The 21,673-nt window shown below is 44.7% G+C and overlaps 1 protein-coding gene across 3 annotated transcripts in view; it reads left to right on the forward strand.

Moving 5' to 3' along the window:
* LOC123747267 (protein SSUH2 homolog) overlaps positions 1-21,673 on the forward strand; it is a 411,115-nt gene that overhangs the window by 381,070 nt on the left and 8,372 nt on the right. For all 3 annotated transcript variants that reach the window (XM_069319781.1, XM_069319779.1, XM_069319778.1), the window contains exon 4: positions 11,273-11,521. In XM_069319781.1, the coding sequence (XP_069175882.1) occupies positions 11,273-11,521 (249 nt within the window). The remainder of the gene's footprint in view (positions 1-11,272; positions 11,522-21,673) is intronic.

Raw genomic sequence — 21,673 nt, forward strand, 5'->3', positions numbered from 1 at the left:
TAAATCGCCTCTCATTATTCTCGTTTCAGAACGTGAATATATTTGGCCCTTGGTATTATCTGTGTTGCAGGGTGTTCAGCACCTTGCCTAGAGGTTACCTTGAGGTGTTTTCGGGGTTTAGCGTCCCCGCGGCCCGGTCGTCGACCAGGTCTCCTGGTTGGTGGACTGGTCAACCAGGCTGTTGGACGCGGCTGCTCGCAGCCTGACGTATGAGTCACAGCCTGGTTGATCAGGTATCCTTTAGAGGTGCTTTTCAAGTTCTCTCTTGAACACACTGAGGAGTCTGCCAGTTATGCCCCTTATGTATAGCGGCAGCGTGTTGAACAGTCTCGGGCCTCTGATGTTGATAAGAGTTCTCTCTCAGAGTACCTGTTGCACCTCTGCTTTTCAACGGGGGTATTCTGCACATCCTGCCATACCTTCTGGTCTCATGTGGTGTTATTTCTGTGTGCAGGTTTGGGACCAGCCCCTCTACTATTTTCCACGTGTAAATTATTATGTATCTCTCCCGCCTGCGCTCAAGGAAATACAGATTTAAGCATGTCAGTCGGTCCCAATAGTTTAAATGTTTTACTGAGTGGATTCTAGCAGTAAACTACCTTACGTTCTACCTTAGAACAACTTGTCAATGTCGTTCCTCATGTCTGGTGAACGACCCTCAGTAATGCGCCAAAATAAGACTTACTACTGAACTATGCAGAATTGGGATAACTTTCTCGGATCAAAATTCAAAATGTGTTCCTCTGAATACTAATCTATTGTTATTGTTTTATCAGCGTCAGTATGATGTAGATACTTGTATGTATTTACTACAGCGCCGTTGTCACAGTCAACACACTCGCTACAGTGCCGTTGTCACAGTCAACACACTCGCTACAGTGCCGTTGTCACAGTCAACACACACTCTACAGCGCCGTTGTCACAGTCAACACACTCGCTACAGTGCCGTTGTCACAGTCAACACACTCGCTACAGTGCCGTTGTCACAGTCAACACACACTCTACAGCGCCGTTGTCACAGTCAACACACACTCTACAGCGCCGTTGTCACAGTCAACACACACTCTACAGCGCCGTTGTCACAGGCAACACACACTCTACAGCGCCGTTGTCACAGTCAACACACACTCTACAGCGCCGTTGTCACAGGCAACACACACTCTACAGCGCCGTTGTCACAGGCAACACACACTCTACAGCGCCGTTGTCACAGTCAACACACACTCTACAGCGCCGTTGTCACAGTCAACACACACTCTACAGCGCCGTTGTCACAGGCAACACACACTCTACAGCGCCGTTGTCACAGTCAACACACACTCTACAGCGCCGTTGTCACAGGCAACACACACTCTACAGCGCCGTTGTCACAGTCAACACACACTCTACAGCGCCGTTGTCACAGTCAACACACACTCTACAGCGCCGTTGTCACAGGCAACACACACTCTACAGCGCCGTTGTCACAGGCAACACACACTCTACAGCGCCGTTGTCACAGGCAACACACACTCTACAGCGCCGTTGTCACAGGCAACACACACTCTACAGCGCCGTTGTCACAGTCAACACACACTCTACAGCGCCGTTGTCACAGTCAACACACACTCTACAGCGCCGTTGTCACAGGCAACACACTCTACAGCGCCGTTGTCACAGTCAACACACACTCTACAGCGCCGTTGTCACAGGCAACACACACTCTACAGCGCCGTTGTCACAGGCAACACACACTCTACAGCGCCGTTGTCACAGTCAACACACACTCTACAGCGCCGTTGTCACAGGCAACACACACTCTACAGCGCCGTTGTCACAGGCAACACACACTCTACAGCGCCGTTGTCACAGGCAACACACACTCTACAGCGCCGTTGTCACAGGCAACACACACTCTACAGCGCCGTTGTCACAGTCAAAACACTCAACAGTTACACTGAGGTGACAACGTTGGCAATTAATAAAAGAAGGAAGCATTTAGAAAGTCTTGCTGGATGAGGTATTCGGTTGTTGTTGTCGTTGTTGTTTCAGATTTAGCTACTCAGAACGAAGTGTCCATGTAGCACGGGCTATGGTGAGCCCGTCAGGTATGCGGATGACTTCTTATTATTTAAGGCAGTACAGTCTTACTTGGGTGGAGGCGAGAGAGAGAGAGACTTGTGTAGAGGCTTGAGGTTAGTGGAGATGCTTCCCGTTCTTGTGGTGGGAGGAGTGTGGTGGGGTCAAGAACCCTTTCCTGGGGTACCCAAGCAGCTCAGACACTCTGCTCGGCCTGCAGCAGACACTCTGCTCAGCCTGCAGGAGGAACACCTGTTGACAGCAACTGAAGTGTGTGTGTGTGTGTGGTCGCACACTAAAAATTCAAGTAACATTCAAGTTGAATTACATGTTTTTTTATGTAAGTAAAACCAGTTTTCATTCATTCCCTGAGCCCATTATGTGCCTCTGTAACCCTTTCCACTACCGCCCACAAGGTGCATAATTATCTTGAGGTGCATAATAAATCAACTAAACTCACTGCGGTCTCCCAAAAAGCTGTAAACATATGGGTACAGTTCTCAATTTCGTGCTTGTCTGAGGCAGCATTTTCGTGTTTAACGAATAAAAACAAACGAATTGGGGGAATAGATTGATATATATATAGAAGAGGATCGTGAGTGTATTATCAAAAATGCGACCACGAATTCAGTTGTTCCAAAAAGAAAGTTCAAGTTTGGCATTAAATTAGGAAATAAAATCAGTGTTATTCTATTACAACGTAATATTTTCAGTTGTGAATGTATTTTAAAACAGCAAAATGTAACGTTTTCGTTAACTTAATAAAACACAAAAAATTATATTAATACAATAATTTCTAAATACATGCCGACTATTTGTAACCATTAAGCTAGATGTGAAGGGAAGGGAAGAGAAGGGAACTATCGGGGGGAAAGCGCCATGCCATTACGACTATATAACACTTGGAAGGGGTCAGGATAAGGATTTGGGATGGGACGAGGAGAAGGAATGGTGCCCAACCACTTGGACAATCGGGGATTGAACGCCGACCTGCATGAAGCGAGACCGTCGCTCTACCATCCACCCCAAGTGGTTGGGCCCAGATGTGAAGGGAATGTTTTTGTTTTATTAACAGTAAATTAGTAAATAAAAAGATACCAAAAATTAAGTAATAAATTATATGACTCAGGGCGTGGATCACCTAATTCTCTTGTTACCGAGTTGCAGCCTCAGGATGGCAAGTTCCATTGGTTAGCAGTTAGTTGGTATTCTTCCCTTTTCATGCTAGCCCAGTAGCGCAGTTGATAGCGAACTCTTCTGTGCTGGAGGTCAGGTGTTCGAGGCTCCTAGTGCCCAAGGTGAATGAAATATATAGGTATATATACAACCTTGGCTTATAAATATCCATGTACGGCAAGTTACTGCTGCTAAGCGGAACTAGCTGAGTTCGAGCCCCTGGACAGGGAGGTTCGTCCCGCTTAGGCAACTTAGGCAACCAGGCTGTGGTGGGTATGTGGGCCTGCGGGCCGCTCCAAGCAACAGCCTGGTGGGCCAAACTCTCACAAGTCAAGTCTGGCCCCGGGCCGGGCTTGGGGAGTAGAAGAACTCCCAGAACCCCATCAACCAGGTAGGCAACTAAGTGTTTCAGGGAGGCACTTAGTTGTAAACAGATTAACGGGCATTGTTCCAAAGGAAAACCAACAGGGTTAATTTATTTTAACCTCTGAGAACGGGGTATACAAAGTCCACTAACAAGAATCAGAAATCGCCATGTCCTGTACCCACCGCCTGCGAAAAAACAAAACAAAAAAAATTATTTCTGCTTAAACACGAACGAATTACCAAGAAGCAAACAAAGGCTCGTGCAAACCAGACTGTCAGTACTGGCCACAAGCACGGCCCCACACGCACCCTCCTCCCCCACAAAGGAATCACTATATTAATGAAAAAACCCCTGAATCGTCAGCTCTCTCCTCCAAGACACTGTGGACGCGCCTCTACACAACGCAGACAAGGGAGACAAAAAAAACTCATTCTCTCCCCCAGCTGGAGAATGCTGGGATCTTCGCCCCGAGAGTCTGAGGGATAAATACAGCAGCATAACAGACTGGTGACAACACCGGCGGCAGTGTTGCAACGCTCTGGCTTCCAAGAAATTAAAAGTGAAGACAGGAAGGCAACCTCTCGCATCTTATCGGAAATCCATCGCGTATCCCCCTCATCAGAGCCTCGTGTTGTTGTCAGACGTCCCGTTGGCCAGGAATGTGTTCCCTGAGGTCCCCTCTGGCCAGGAATGTGTTCCCTGAGGTCCTCGTTGGCTAGGAATGTGTTCCCTGAGGCCCCCGTTGGCTAGGAATGTGTTCGCTGAGGTCCCCGCTGGCTAGGAATGTGTTCCCTGAGGTCCCCACTGGCCAGGAATGTGTTCCCTGAGGTCCCCGCTGGCCAGGAATGTGTTCCCTGAGGTCCTCGTTGGCTAGGAATGTGTTCCCTGAGGTCCCCGCTGGCCAGGAATGTGTTCCCTGAGGTCCCCGCTGGCTAGGAATGTGTTCCCTGAGGTCCCCGTTGGCTAGGAATGTGTTCCCTGAGGTCCCCGCTGGCTAGGAATGTGTTCCCTGAGGTCCCCGCTGGCCAGGAATGTGTTCCCTGAGGTCCCCGTTGGCTAGGAATATGTTCCCTGAGCTCTCCGCTGGCCAGGAATGTGTTCCCCGAGGTCCCCGTGGGCTAGGAATGTGTTCGCTGAAGAAACTGCTGGCTAGGAATGTGTTCACCGAGGTCCCCGCTGGCTAGGAATGTGTTCACCGAGGTCCCTGCTGGCTAGGAATGTGTTCACGGAGTTTCCCTCTGGCCAGGAATGTGTTCATGGAGCTGGAAATATGTTTTAACTGACAATTTCGGTGAACAGTTCTAAGCAAGTTCTAGCTGCTTGGCCCCGAAGTGGACAAGGGTCAGAGATAAATACCATCTGCATAACATTGTTATCCAGAACACCAAGGCATCAACAGGGAAGAACAATAATTCAACGCCAGTACTAGCCCGGTGCCTGTTCGAAAAAAAAGAGAATAAGATCATGTCTGAATTTTTAAACCAGAAGGGTAATAATTGTTTATATTCTCAAGTATATCAATAGAAAATTAGAGACGGCTCCCCCCCCCCCCTTGCAAAAAGTACCGGACCTGCCGAGGTGTAGTGGAGATGTAGGCCTGCGGGCTCCTTCAAGCAACAGCCTGATGGAACCACGTTACCACAAGACACTCCTGACCCCAGGCTGGGGGGGGGGGGGGTTGGAGAATAGAACTGCTCCCAGAAACTACTCTGCGTGTTCTCCAGGTATTGATGGTTCAGACTTTGACAGAGTATATATGGAGTGGGTCGTTCCCCGGGGCGTGGAGATCAGAGGCGGAAACTGAATACCCAAATGAGCCACAGAGACATTAGAAAGAATTTATTCAGTGTCGGGACATTGAACACATGGAATACATTAAAGCTTGAAGGAATGCACATGGAATGCTCTAAAGCATGAATTCATGCACATAGAATGCACTAAAGCATGAATCCATGCACATAGAATGCACTAAAGCATGAATCCATGCACATATAATGCACTAAAGCATGAGTGCATGCACATAGAATGCACTAAAGCATGAGTGCATGCACATAGAATGCACTAAAGCATGAATGCATGCACATATAATGCACTAAAGCATGAGTGCATGCACATAGAATGCACTAAAGCATGAGTGCATGCACATAGAATGCACTAAAGCATGAATCCATGCACATAGAATGCACTAAAGCATGAATCCATGCACATAGAATGCACTAAAGCATGAATCCATGCACATAGAATGCACTAAAGCATGAATCCATGCACATAGAATGCATTAAAGCACTTAAGAGCACAGGGGGTAACTTTCTCGACTCTCTTTTTTTCCAATTGCAGATGTTCTGGGATGTGCCACTTGAAGTCAGCTGTGGGAACTGAGCGACCATTCTCTCTCACACACACATGTGCATCCTTCACCTGTTCCTCTAACATTACACATGCCCCTTCACATCATCCTCTTCTGCCGCTCTAACTGTTGATTGTTCACGTTCATAACCCCAGAATGGTGGTGCATCTTCACTGGCGCTTTCCGTGCACCAACCACTTCAATTGCTCGAATTTATCTTTTGTCAGTCACACATACCAGGTATTTAGAATGACCAGCCACATCCAGCATCTCAGAATTGTAGGTTATTACTCACACACACACACACACACACACACACACACACACACACACACACACACACACACACACACACACACACACACACACACACACACAGGATAGACAAAGACAGTTTATTTAACACAAGGAGCACTGGTACAAGGGAACACAGATGGAAATTGAGTGTCCAAATGAGCCATTGATAAGTGGAATGCATTACGAAATGATGTGGTGGATGCTGACCCCATACAGTTTTAAGTACAGATATGATAGAGCCCAATAGGCTCAGGAACACCAGTTGATTGACGGTTGAGAAGCGGGACCAAAGAGCCAGAGCTCAACCCCCGCAAGCACAACTAGATGAGTACATAGTTTCTTCGTAATTTATGTGTGTTTTGTTCAACGTTTAGAAAAATATAATCTAATGTCAAAGAGCACCTATTTTTTTCGAAATACCTAAAAGAATAATCTTTGCCAACCTAAAAGTTGGTCTTGGTAAAAATAATTATCTACATTGTCGCCGTTTTTCTAGCGAATTCTGTCTGGACGTTGAGTCAAGCGCGGGTTAACTGGCGGGAGTCACTTTATAGAATCCAGCGAAATTGTTTCCTGAAATGTTTCGACATTATATTTTTAGTTCGGCAACCTTTGCTCTATGGCGCAAGTTTTTTTTTTTTTTGGAGGAGGTGGGGAAGTCAATTTTGTCCTGGGAGGATAGATAGACAGGGAACTAGATATTGAAAGTGAATAAAATATCTTTTTCCAAAAAGGTGTAGACGTTTTTCTCTCCAGTTTGAGTTAGGCAAACTTTGCTCTATGGCGTAAGTCATAGAGCAAAGCCAAATGAAACCCCCGTAAAGCCAGATTGTGTTGTTATTTTGAGGTAGATCAGGGATTAGACATCGAATCTCTCTTAAGGGTCTCTTTCCTAAAATGTATAACGCATTTTATACAATATATATATTTTTTTAAGTAAAGAACTGGAGAGGTACATGCGAAAGAAAAGGTTTAGAAGTGGGAAATAAGTATAAGTTAAGACAGCAGGTGGTCAATAAGTAAGAGTTAAGACAACAGGTGGTAAATAAGTAAGAGTTAAGACAACAGGTGGTCAATAAGTATGAGTTAAGACAACAGGTGGTCAATAAGTAAGAGTTAAGACAACAGGTGGTCAATAAGTATGAGTTAAGACAACAGGTGGTAAATAAGTAAGAGTTAAGACAACAGGTGGTCAATAAGTATGAGTTATGACTGCAGGTGGTAAATAAGTACGAGTTAAGACAACAGGTGGTCAATAAGTACGAGTTAAGACAGCAGGTGGTCAGTAAGTATGAGTTAAGACAACAGGTGGTAAATAAGTATGAGTTAAGACAACAGGTGGTAAATAAGTACGAGTTAAGACAACAGGTGGTAAATAAGTACGAGTTAAGACAACAGGTGGTCAGTAAGTATGAGTTAAGACAACAGGTGGTCAATAAGTACGAGTTAAGACAGCAGGTGGTCAGTAAGTATGAGTTAAGACAACAGGTGGTAAATAAGTATGAGTTAAGACAACAGGTGGTAAATAAGTACGAGTTAAGACAACAGGTGGTCAGTAAGTACGAGTTAAGACAACAGGTGGTCAGTAAGTACGAGTTAAGACAACAGGTGGTCAATAAGTACGAGTTAAGACAACAGGTGGTCAGTAAGTACGAGTTAAGACAACAGGTGGTCAGTAAGTACGAGTTAAGACAACAGGTGGTCAATAAGTACGAGTTAAGACAACAGGTGGTCAGTAAGTACGAGTTAAGACAACAGGTGGTCAGTAAGTACGAGTTAAGACAACAGGTGGTCAGTAAGTACGAGTTAAGACAACAGGTGGTCAGTAAGTATGAGTTAAGACAACAGGTGGTAAATAAGTATGAGTTAAGACAACAGGTGGTCAATAAGTACGAGTTAAGACTGCAGGTGGTCAATAAGTACGAGTTAAGACTGCAGGTGGTCAATAAGTACGAGTTAAGACAACAGGTGGTCAATAAGTATGAGTTAAGACTGCACACCAGGTTTTGCAATAATGTAGCGCTCCAACGTTATGTACTCTCACGGCCCAGTGAACCTTCTTGCATACAAACACAAGAGCTGTCAACTCACGTACGAGGAACGGCTGAGGGCCACAGGGCCAGCAACCCTGCAAATCAGGCATGACAGGGCGGATCTTATCGAAACTTTTAAAATACTGAACAAGTTAGAGGATGTTGATCCGGGTATTTTCTTCAAAAGGTCAGAGGTAACACAAACAAGGAGTAACGGTTTCAAGCTCAACAAACCTCAATGTAGGACTGAGAACAGGAGAGGCTTTTTCACCTTCGGGGCTATAAACCCATGAAACCGCCTACCCGCCGAAGCCGCAAACGCCAAAATTCTATTAGGTTTTAAAATCCACCTGGAGAGGATCGTCAAGGCAAGTTGGTTTTTATTTTTTTTTTAGTTCATTTATTATGCACCCCATACCCATCTTGTGGGCGGTAGTGGAAAGGGATACAGAGGCACATAATGGGCTCAGGGACTGAACCCCACAATTCATTTAGCTAAGCAAGTTACAATCTTGATGAGCTAGTTACAAAATTCAATATAAGTCGTCACATCAACAATGGGTTCGAGATCGACCTCAAGTACAGGTTCTAAATTAAGCAACTGACATATGTGGAGAGCTAGTGTCAAAATATATATGTTTGTCCTGCACACCGCCCTCCATCCAGTGGGCAGCGGTGGATAGGTTACAATCACTTAGTTACTACCTACAGTTAGCAAACTGGGGATATTTGGCTAAAATTTCTGGTAGCAGATAATTTTGAATGAAATATTTACACATCGCTGGAACATTGGTTATAGAATTGTCTCTAAATTCACGTATCTTTTCGCACTCCATCACATAGTGACGGAGGGTGTGCGAATAATTTTGTTGACACAGTGGTGTTGCTGGTTACCGTTTCCAAAAATGTGAGCAGGTTTGTAAGGCAGGATCTGTTTTTAACAATCCCATGCTGTGTCGATTGTACAAGAATATTCACTGAAAGATGGTGAATGATTTCCTGACAATTGTCTCCGTGAGCTTGCATGTGTGTGGTGTCAAGCTGACCAGCCGGTAGTCTTCTGCTGAGCTCTTTCTGCCTTGTTTGAAAATAGGGGTGACATTTGCATATTTCCACTCAAGGGGGGACTATTCCTTGGCCCAGAGATTTTGTGAACAATAATTTCAGCGGTGGGCGTAGTTCTTCTGCCAGTTCCGATACAACTCTGAACTCTGGATTGGATCCCATCCACACCTGGGGTTTTTGAGTCTTTTAGTTTGTTTCTGACCTTCCTAGTGTGAACACTGTTGTAAAATATTAGTGTTTGATTCCCTTTTGTCGTCCATTATAACTTGGTTACCTTCATCTATTAAGGGTCCTACAGAGTGTATGTATGTATATGTATGTATGTATGTATATGTATGTATGTATGTTGGTATGTATGTATACTGCTAGCAGTCTTGTAGATATTGGCATGCTAGAATGTACACTAAGGAAGCTACTGGAAGCATGTGCTAAAGTGGTTCTCTTCTTCAGCTCAGATGGTCACATATAGAAACAAGTTGATGGCGTCGCAATGGGGGTATTCTATTCGCTAATTTTTTACAGAGTCGACAAGGACTACTGTCGACCAGAAAGTCCTTGTCGACAGGAACCTGAAACCTGACGTCTACTGTAGACATGTTGATGCCATATTCTTGCAGGTACATTATATTGAGCACTTGCCGCTTAAACTGTGTTTTTCAAAATGTTAAGGAATGACTTTTGCAATTACCGATTCAAGCAATTATCCTTCAATAGCTATTAAGCAAATTTGACGAAAGTGGGACATGAGTGATCTCTCTTTCTTTAAAAATCGGCACAACATTTGCAGCCCTCCATGATTCTGCTACTCGATTCCAATGGTTTATTTAATACGCAAAACAAAAGCTCACTAAGGTCCTCCTTACATTCTTTAAGCACCCTGGCGAATGCTTCGTGACCCTGGAGACGTATTTTGCTTTAATTGTTCTATTTGATTGATAACGTCCTCCCTGATAACCACTAAACTAGTCAAATTGTCCTTTTCACCATCTATACACAGAATTGTTCAACTGCAGGCATAATATCAACATTTATACTTAAAATACTATCCATTTCTTTGTCATTGTTAGTAACTTGACATGTCTCCCTTTCCCCTGGCCCGGTCTTATCCGGGCATCTTATTGGCATGTTTGTTGGATATATCTGGAAAAAGGATTCGTTTTTTGCTGTGTCATACTTTATAAGTTCTATTGGCATTTTTGTATTTATATATTGCTAACATCTCTTGCTGATATGATAAACTGTTGTTCTAGATTGACTTTCCATTCTTAATTACTCACGTCCCTAGCAGTATGACCATCTCCCCTGACTCACGCCCCTAGCAGTATGACCATCTTCCCTGACTGATTGTATAGAAAGTATGATGGTCATACTGCCCCTAGCAGTATGACCATCTTCCCTGACTCACGCCCCTAGCAGTATGACCATCTCCCCCTGACTCACGCCCCTAGCAGTATGACCATCTCCCCCTGACTCACGCCCCTAGCAGTATGACCATCTCCCCCTGACTCACGCCCCTAGCAGTATGACCATCTTCCCTGACTCACGCCCCTAGCAGTATGACCATCTTCCCTGACTCACGCCCCTAGCAGTATGACCATCTCACCAGACTCACGCTCCTAGCAGTATGACCAGCTCCCCTGACTCACGCCCCTAGCAGTATGACCAGCTCACCTGACTCACGCCCCTAGCAGTATGACCAGCTCACCAGACTCGTGTCCCCGGCAGTATGACCATCTCCCCTGACTCACGCCCCTAGCAGTATGACCAGCTCACCAGACTCGTGTCCCCGGCAGTATGACCAGCCCACCAGACTCACGCCCCTAGCAGTATGACCATCTCCCCTGACTCACGCCCCTAGCAGTATGACCATCTTCCCTGACTCACGCCCCTAGCAGTATGACCAGCTCACCAGACTCGTGTCCCCGGCAGTATGAGCTGCAGACCTTCACGGAGAAGCGGGAGACATCGTGGGCCTTCACCCCTTATGGAGGTGGTGACGTCGACGGACCTTCCAACGGCGCCGCTCCGCTGCCCTGGGACGTGGAGGCTCAACCGGCACACCTCTTCCACGACGAGGTCAAGGTGGTCCAGGTCCCTCACACCGCCTCGGTCAAGGAATGCCACCGCTGCAAAGGCACTGGGTCCCTCCAGTGCTCTGAGTGCCACGGCAAGGGCTGGGTAAGTGTCAGGACGCAAGGTGTGCCACGGCAAGGACTGGGTAAGTGTCAGGACGCAAGGTGTGCCACGGCAAGGGCTGGATAAGTGTCAGGAAGAGTAGACCCACTTTTGTGTGATGACCGTCAAATGTGATGGGCGAGTTCTCTAGTTGGTGGTAATTTTTATTTAGGAAGGTACACGTTTGTTAAATTCCCAGATAATAATAATAATAATTTATTTAGGAAAGTACATACAAAGTTGTAGAATTACAGTACAAAGATTCAACTGTTTGATTTAGAGATAGAGGTAGTACATACAATACCTAAAGCCACTATAGTACGCATAGCGTTTCGGGCAAGGTGAGATGGGGAAAAACACTTAGATTAAAACTTAGTAGTAATTGAGCTTGAAAGAAAAAATGGGAGCTGGTATCTTAGTTTACAGTGTTTTATGCACGTGTGGTGTGTCGAGGTGTGTGTACCGTCCCACGACTGTTCCAGGTAAGACTGATGACTGTTCCTTGTGTGGGTGTCTCCTCCCCCTCCCATGAGTGCCCCTTGTGTGGTGGTGTATATCTGCCCCCTTCCACGAGTGCCTCTTTGCATTGTGGTATCTCCCTCCCATTAGTGCCTCTTGTATTGAAGTGTTCCCAGAAGTGCCTCTTGTGTATCCCCCCCCCCTTCTCCTTCCAACATTACCCTTTACCTGTGTACAGGTTATTCGCATGTTTGTATGAAGTCTTTATGCAATAAGGCCCCTCTTCGCTGGTTACTTAGGGTGGCATACTTTGTAAAGAAAATTAGCATTAATCGCATTCTCATTTTCTAGAATAGTACACTTAAATTTATAGTCCAGTGTTTATAAATATACAGGTTTCCTCCACAAACTCTTTAGTGTTTGCCCCCTGATCACTACCTCTTACCTCTACCAACACCTGTGCTGTCACTGTCCTACTTTCCTCAAAGCAAACATAAACAAAACGCCATCGGAACCAACAAATTAACGTTCAGAGTACACAACGAAACAGTGGTATACAACTTTAGAAATGCCCTTCGCAATATATATTGGCAATCTGATTTATTTATTTACATACAATAAATGTATTTATTGTATATAATTTATTTGCAGTCCCCGTGGCGAAGTGGTAACACTTTCCTGGCGTTTCGCAAGCGCTTTTGCCTGGGTTCGTATCCTGGCCGGGGAGGATTTGCTGGACGCCAATCCCAGCCCATCCTCGAAAGATCCAAAGTCCATTCCATGCACCCGCCAAACCCCCTGTTTATGAATGAATAACGGTTTACACACGACTCACAACTGCTGACGTCCGAACATTTCCGGAACAATTGCTTCGCTGACGACTTTTGTTCGAACTACAACACTGTAAATGCTTCACCCACGTACTACAAAAACAAATAATCGCCAACAGAACCTAAACATCAAACCTAACCTGTGCCTAAATATACACAATATGCTAATATGTAATAATATTAAATTTATATTTGAGAAAAGTTCTGTTTGGAGTGAACAAAATGTTAAAATTGATGAATGCATCGAGGGGTCGACCACTGGATGGAATGGACTTTCTCCGAGGACGGGTTGGCCAATCCTTAACTGTAGCCTGTGTTCACCCAGTAGTGAATGGGTGTTCGGAATACAAATAAATAGCTTGATAAAAGATTTGACGGATTGTATTCCGGGGAAAAATTTGGATTAAGGACTTCTCGAAACGCTATGAACATTCAAACCTTAGACTGACGGGCAATAAACCCTTAGACAAGTCCAGTACTTTGACCACATGACGACCAGACAGTTAAGTCATTGATAGCTTGAGCTATTTCCCCCAATGACCCAATTGCCCAGTCAGAGTACTGGAATTGTCAAGGGGATTCATTGCCCCTGTCAGTCTAAGGTTTGAACCTTTCACGAGTGGAGTTCTATCTGATATAATCGGCTTGCGTGTTTCTGCGAGTGTGTACTGTAATTACCTAAGTGTAGTTACAGGATGAGAGCTACGCTCGTGGTGTCCCGTCTTCCCAGCAATCTTTGTCATATAACGCTTTGAAACCACTGACGGTTTTGGCCTCCACCTCACCTAACTTGTTCCAACCGTCTACCACTCTGTTTACAAAAGTGAATTTTCTTATAATTCTACGGCAGCTTTGTTTCGTTAGTTTAAATCTATGGCCTCTTGTTCTTGAAGTTCCGGGTCTTGGGAATTCTTCCCTATTAATTTTATCGATTCCTGTTACTATTTTGAAAGTAGCGATCATATCTCCTCTTTTTCTTCTACTAGTTTTTGCATATTTAATGACTCTAACCTCTCCTCGTAGCTCTTGCCCTTCAGTTCTTGGAGCCACTTGTGTGTGGGAGCAGTGTGTGTGTGTGTGTACTCACCTATTTGTACTCGCCTATTTGTGCTTGCGGGGGTTGAGCTTTGGCTTCTTGGTCCCACCTCTAAACTGTTAATCAACTGGTGTACAGATTCCTGAGCCTACTGGGCTCTGTCATATCTACATTTGAAACTGTGTATGGAGTCAGCCTCCACCACATCACTTCCTAATGCATTCCGTCTGTTAACTACTCTGACACTGAAAAAGTTCTTTCTAACATCCCTATGGCTCATTTGGGTACTCAGATTCCACCTGTGTCCCTTTGTTCGCGTCCCTCCAGTGTTGAATAGTTTATCCTTGTCTACCCGGTCGATTCCCCTGAGGATTTTGTAGGTAGTGATCATGTCTCCCCCTTACTCTTCTGTCTTCCAGTGTCGTAAGGTGCATTTCCCGCAGCCTTTCCTTGTAACTCATGCCTCTTAGTTCTGGGACTAGTCTAGTGGCATACCTCTGAACTTTTTCCAGCTTCGTCTTGTGCTTGACAAAGTACGGGTTCCATGCTGGGGCCGCATACTCCAGGATTGGTCTTACATATGTGGTATACAAGATTCTGAATGATTCCTTACACAGGTTCCTGAAGACTATTCTGATGTTAGCCAGCCTCGCATATGCCACAGACGTTATTCTTTTTGTGGGCTTCAGGAGACAGGTTTGGTGTGATATCAACTCCTAGATCTTTCTCTCTGTCCGTTTCATTAAGTACTTCATCTCCTATTCTGTATCCTGTGTCTGGCCTCCTGTTTCCACCGCCTAGTTTCATTACTTTGCATTTACTCGGGTTGAACTTTAACAGCCATTTGTTGGACCATTCACTCAGTCTGTCTAGGTCATTTTGTAGCCTCCTGCTATCATCCTCTGTTTCAATCCTCCTCATAATTTTTGCATCATCAGCAAACATTGAAAGAAACGAGCCTATGCCCTCTGGGAGATCATTTACATATATCAGAAACAGTATAGGTCCAAGGACTGAACCCTGTGGGACTCCACTTGTAACGTCTCCCTAATCTGAGACCTCACCCCTCACATTGACTCGTTGTCTCCTGTTGCTTAGGTACTCCTTTATCCAATGGAGTACCTTCCCTTTCACTCCAGCCTGCATCTCCAGCTTTTTCACTAGCCTCTTGTGTGGTATTGTATTGAAGGCTTTCTGACAACCGAAAAATATGCAGTCTGCCCACCCTTCTCTTTCTTGCCTGGTCGTAGAATTCAAGTAACCCTGTGAGGCAGGACTTGCCATCCCCGAACCCATGTTGATGCTGTGTTACAAAGTTCTTTCGCTCCAGATGTTTCACTACCTTTCTTCGCACAATCTTCTCCATCAGCTTGCATGGTATACAGGTTAGGTACACTGGCCTGTAGTTCAGTGCCTCCTGTCTATCCCCTTTCTTGTATATCGGGATTACGTTAGCTGCTTTCCAAATTTCTGGCAGTTCCCCTGTTGCCATTGATTTGTTATACACTATGGAGAGTGGCAGGCACAGTTCTTCTGCTCCTTCCTTTAGTATCCAAGGGGAGATTCTATCTGGGCCTATAGCCTTTGTCACATCTCTCACTCATTCACTCACTCACTCACTCACTCACTCACTCACTCACTCACTCACACACACACACACACACACACACACACACACACACACACACACACACACACAAATTGTCTCAGGAACCTGTACACCTGTTGATTGACGGTTGAGAGGCGGGACCAAAGAGCCAGAGCTCAACCCCCGCAAGCACAACTAGGTGAGTACAACTAGGTGAGTACAACTAGGTGAGTACACACACACACGCGCACACACACACACACACACACACACACACACACACACACACACACACACAAAGGGGCCTCGTAGCCTGGTGGATAGCGCGCAGGACTCGTAATTCTGTGGCACGGGTTCGATTCCCGCACGAGGCAGAAACAAATGGGCAAAGTTTCTTTCACCCTAAGTGCCCCTGTTACCTAGCAGTAAATAGGTACCTGGGAGTTAGTCAGCTGTCACGGGCTGTTTCCTGGTGTGTGTGTGTGTGTGTGTGTGTGGTGTGGGAAAAAAAAAAAAAAAAAAAAAAAGTAGTTAGTAAACAGTTGATTGACAGTTGAGAGGCGGGCCGAAAGAGCAAAGCTCTTTCTTTCAAAGCTCTCTTTTGCCCCCGCAAAAACACAACTAGTAAACACACACACACACACACACACACACACTGTGAGGTGTGTGAAGTGTGAGGTGAGGTGAGAAGGGAGGTGAGGTGAAGCTGGAGGAGGCAGAAGTCACACTGCAGCAAGCTCCTGGAAATATCGAATTACCTAAGTATTGGGAACAGGTTGAGGGCTATAGTGGTGTCCCAGGTTACATAAAGGTTCTGGGAAGAGTAAAAGCAAATAAAATACAATAAACAAGTAAAACTGAGTGAAAATAGCCGAGTGGAAAAGTTTGTTTTGGTCTAGAACAAAATCAAAGATGGCCGCCGCCACCACCCCCACTGAGAAGGTAGACACACCATCAGATGATGGTTTCAAAGGATTCTCAACACAAGATATAAGGAAAGGAGGTGTTCTTGGCAGGTTAGAGATAATTGAGGACATGCAAATGAAGTATGAAGAAAAAGTGCTTAAATTAGAAGAGGACAATGGAGCTCTTTGGAGTGAGCTTTGCACTCTAAAAGGGAGTATGCTTCAACAAGGTAAGATTATTACTGCATTAACAGACAAGGTAACAAATCAGGAGGAGCAAATCAAGGAACTAGTGAAAGAAAATGAGGCATGGAAAGTGAAGTGTGGTGACTTTGAAGAAATAAACAAGAAAATAGACTCATATGGTGAACAACTCCAAGCAAGCCTAAGGGCTAACATAGAGTTAGGTAAGGATCTCCAACTGGAAACTTCACTGACAACTCACATAGAGGAGGTGAATAAAGAACTAGAAAAGTATAAAGAAGAAATAAAAGCGACATATGCTCAAGTTGTAAAAGAGAAAGAGACTATCAAAGAAGTGTGTTCGGAAGTCAAAACCAGAAATGACCAACAAGAAGCAGAAATTAGGCAAGCAATTAGGAAAGAACTGGTTACCAACAGTAAACTGGTACAAAACACTGCAGATAGAACTAAGTCCATAATCATTTTTGGATGTTTAGAGAAGGAAATTTCATCCAGGGTGGACCGAGCGGCAGAAGAGATGAAAATCATAGAGAAAATAGTAGGTTTAGGAGAAGGCTCAAAGGAAAATGTCAGTGATTTTAGAAGAATAGGAAAATATGAGAAAGAAAAGAACCGCCCCTTAAGGGTGACCTTTAATGGAGTGAAAAACATGATGGAAGTGCTAAGAAATGCCAGGAAACTGCAGAGTGATGAGGTTGGCAAATCTTGGTCAATAAGACAAGACCTCTCCAAGGAAGACAGAGAAAAGCTGAAAATGAACTTAATTGAGGCAAAACGGCTAAATGGGGATAGAAATGAAGAAGACAGAAATTCTTTTTTTTACAAAGTGACAGGGACTGGAAAGCTTGTGAAATGGTACATAAAAACAAAGCAACAAGATCAGTAGTGGAAGGGGGAGTAAAGAGCAAAGGAAAAGGGAACATGTTCCTGAAAATTGTATATACCAACATAGATGGAGTGAGGTCAAAAACTTTGGAGTTGCAAGATATAATCCAGCTTAGGGTCCCAGATATTGTTGCATTATCAGAAACGAAACTTGAAGGAAATATAATAAATGAAGTCATATTCCCAAGAGGCTACTCAGTTTGGAGACGTGACAGGAAAACTAGGAAGGGAGGAGGAGTGGCTGTACTGGTGAAAAAACACCTGAAGGTAAAAGAGTTAATATTTGAAAACCCTCGAGATATTGACATAATGGCATTGCAGGTCTGGAATCAGGATGATAACCTGATAATTGTAAATACCTACAGCCCACCAGCAAGCAACACGTGGACAAAGGAAGAACTGGATGACAAACGAGAGGGCCTCATAATGGTCATGAGAGATATTATTGTACAAGCAGATAAAGATAAATCACGACTGTTGATACTGGGGGACTTCAACTTTAGAGCAATAGACTGGGAGGCCTATGAAGCAAGAACGGAGGACTTTTGGACATGCAGATTTGTGAACCTCATTCTGGAGACATTCTTGTATCAACACATAAAGCAAGCCACAAGAATGAGGGAAGGAGATATACCGTCAGTACTGGATCTAGTATTCACCAGGAAAGAAGAAGAGATTTTTGACATCCAGTACCTTCCTCCCTTGGGAAAGAGTGATCACGTCCTGTTAGACATTAAATATGCTTTAAGATATCATCTAGAAGAAAATGGGGACATTGAAACAGTTGATAAACTCGATTTAAAGAGAGGCAACTATGGGGAACTTCAAAATTTTTTTAATGAGTGTAATTGGACAGAATTGTTGCTAGGCAGGGAAGTAAATGAAATGTATGCCAAATTTTTAAAAATATACGAGGAAGGCACACAAACATTCATACCAAAACAGAGATGCAGGACCAGAAAACAGGATTGGTTTGACAGAAATTGTGAGAGGGCAAGAGACCAAAAGACACAAAAATGGAATCGGTATAGGAAGAGGCCAAACCCCCAAACATACCAGCGATACAAAGATGCGAGAAACAATTATACAGCAGTAAGGAGAGAGGCAGAAAGAAATTTTGAAAAAGGGATAGCAGATAAATGTAAAACAGAACCGGGCCTATTCTACAAATTCATAAACAACAAATTGCAGGTAAAGGATAATATCCAGAGGTTGAAAATGGGAAACAGATTCACGGAAAATGAAAGGGAAATGTGTGAAACATTAAATGAAAAGTTCCAAAGTGTGTTTGTACAAAATGAAATCTTCAGAGAACCAGACACAATAAGAATTCCAGAGAACAACATAGAGCGGATAGAGGTGTCTAGAGATGAAGTGGAAAATATGCTAAAGGAGCTCGGGAGGAACAAAGCAGCTGGCCCAGATGGCGTTTCACCATGGGTTCTGAGAGAATGTGCATCTGAGCTCAGCATTCCACTTCACCTGATCTTTCAGGCATCCCTGTGTACAGGAATCGTAGCAGACGTGTGGAAACAGGCTAACATAGTTCCAATCTACAAAAGTGGCAGCAGGGAAGACCCCCCTCAATTATAGACCTGTATCATTGACAAGTGTAATAGTGAAAGTATTGGAAAAGCTAATCAAAACTAAATGGGTAGAACACCTGGAGAGAAATGATATAATATCAGACAGACAGTATGGTTTTCGATCAGGAAGATCCTGTGTATCGAATTTACTCAGTTTCTATGATCGGGCCACAGAGATATTACAGGAAAGAGATGGCTGGGTTGACTGCATCTATCTGGACCTAAAAAAGGCTTTCGACAGAGTTCCACATAAGAGGTTGTTCTGGAAACTGGAAAATATTGGAGGGGTGACAGGTAAGCTTCTATCATGGATGAAAAATTTTCTGACTGATAGAAAAATGAGGGCAGTAATCAGAGGCAATGTATCGGAATGGAGAAATGTCACAAGTGGAGTACCACAGGGTTCAGTTCTTGCACCAGTGATGTTTATTGTGTACATAAATGATCTACCAGTTGGTATACAGAATTATATGAACATGTTTGCTGATGATGCTAAGATAATAGGAAGGATAAGAAATTTAGATGATTGTCATGCCCTTCAAGAAGACCTGGACAAAATAAGTATATGGAGCACCACTTGGCAAATGGAATTTAATGTTAATAAATGTCATGTTATGGAATGTGGAATAGGAGAACATAGACCCCACACAACCTATATATTATGTGAGAAATCTTTAAAGAATTCTGATAAAGAAAGAGATCTAGGAGTGGTTCTAGATAGAAAACTATCACCTGAGGACCACATTAAGAATATTGTGCAAGGAGCCTATGCAATGCTTTCTAACTTCAGAATTGCATTTAAATACATGGATGGCGATATACTAAAGAAATTGTTCATGACTTTTGTTAGGCCAAAGCTAGAATATGCAGCTGTTGTGTGGTGCCCATATCTTAAGAAGCACATCAACAAACTGGAAAAGGTGCAAAGACATGCTACTAAGTGGCTCCCAGAACTGAAGGGCAAGAGCTACGAGGAGAGGTTAGAAGCATTAAATATGCCAAAACTAGAAGACAGAAGAAAAAGAGGTGATATGATCACTACGTACAAAATAGTAACAGGAATTGATAAAATCGACAGGGAAGACTTCCTGAGACCTGGAACTTCAAGAACAAGAGGCCATAGATTTAAACTAGCTAAACACAGATGCCGAAGAAATATAAGAAAATTCACCTTCGCAAATAGAGTGGTAGACGGTTGGAACAAGTTAAGTGAGAAGGTGGTGGAGGCCAAGACCGTCAGTAGTTTCAAAGCGTTATATGACAAAGAGTGCTGGGAAGACGGGACACCACGAGCGTAGCTCTCATCCTGTAACTACACTTAGGTAATTACACTTAGGTAATTACACACACAGGAGGCCAAGACCGTTAGTAGTTTCAAAGCGTTATATGACAAAGAGTGCTGGGAAGATGGGACACCACGAGCGTAGCTCTCATCCTGTAACTACACTTAGGTAATTACACACACACACTCCCTCACACTCACTCCCTCACACTCACCCTCACTCTCACCCTCACACTCACCCTCACACTCACCCTCACTCTCACCCTCACTCTCACCCTCACTCTCACCCTCACTCTCACCCTCACTCTCACCCTCACTCTCACCCTCACTCTCACCCTCACTCTCACCCTCACTCTCACCCTCACTCTCACCCTCACTCTCACCCTCACTCTCACCCTCACTCTCACCCTCACTCTCACCCTCACTCTCACCCTCACTCTCACCCTCACTCTCACCCTCACTCTCACCCTCACTCTCACCCTCACTCTCACCCTCACCCTCACTCTCACCCTCACTCTCACCCTCACTCTCACCCTCACTCTCACCCTCACTCTCACCCTCACTCTCACCCTCACTCTCACCCTCACTCTCACCCTCACTCTCACCCTCACCCTCACCCTCACCCTCACTCTCACCCTCACTCTCACCCTCACTCTCACCCACTCTCACCCACTCTCACCCACTCTCACCCACTCTCACCCACTCTCACCCACTCTCACCCACTCTCACCCACTCTCACCCACTCTCACCCACTCTCACCCACTCTCACCCACTCTCACCCACTCTCACCCACTCTCACCCACTCTCTCTCTCTCTCTCTCTCTCTCTCTCTCTCTCTCTCTCTCTCTCTCTCTCTCTCTCTCTCTCTCTCTCTCTCTCTCTCTCTCTCTCTCTCTCTCTCTCTCTCTCTCTCTCTCTCTCTCTCTCTCTCTCTCTCTCTCTCTCTCTCTCTCTCTCTCTCTCTCTCTCTCTCTCTCTCTCTCTCTCTCTCTCTCTCTCTCTCTCTCTCTCTCTCTCTCTCTCTCTCTCTCTCTCTCTCTCTCTCTCTCTCTCTCTCTCTCTCTCTCTCTCTCTCTCTCTCTCTCTCTCTCTCTCTCTCTCTCTCTCTCTCTCTCTCTCTCTCTCTCTCTCTCTCTCTCTCTCTCTCTCTCTCTCTCTCTCTCTCTCTCTCTCTCTCTCTCTCTCTCTCTCTCTCTCTCTCTCTCTCTCTCTCTCTCTCTCTCTCTCTCTCTCTCTCTCTCTCTCTCTCTCTCTCTCTCTCTCTCTCTCTCTCTCTCTCTCTCTCTCTCTCTCTCTCTCTCTCTCTCTCTCTCTCTCTCTCTCTCTCTCTCTCTCTCTCTCTCTCTCTCTCTCTCTCTCTCTCTCTCTCTCTCTCTCTCT

The sequence above is a fragment of the Procambarus clarkii genome, chromosome 94, assembly GCF_040958095.1.
Source record: "Procambarus clarkii isolate CNS0578487 chromosome 94, FALCON_Pclarkii_2.0, whole genome shotgun sequence".
Lineage (NCBI taxonomy): Eukaryota > Metazoa > Arthropoda > Malacostraca > Decapoda > Cambaridae > Procambarus > Procambarus clarkii.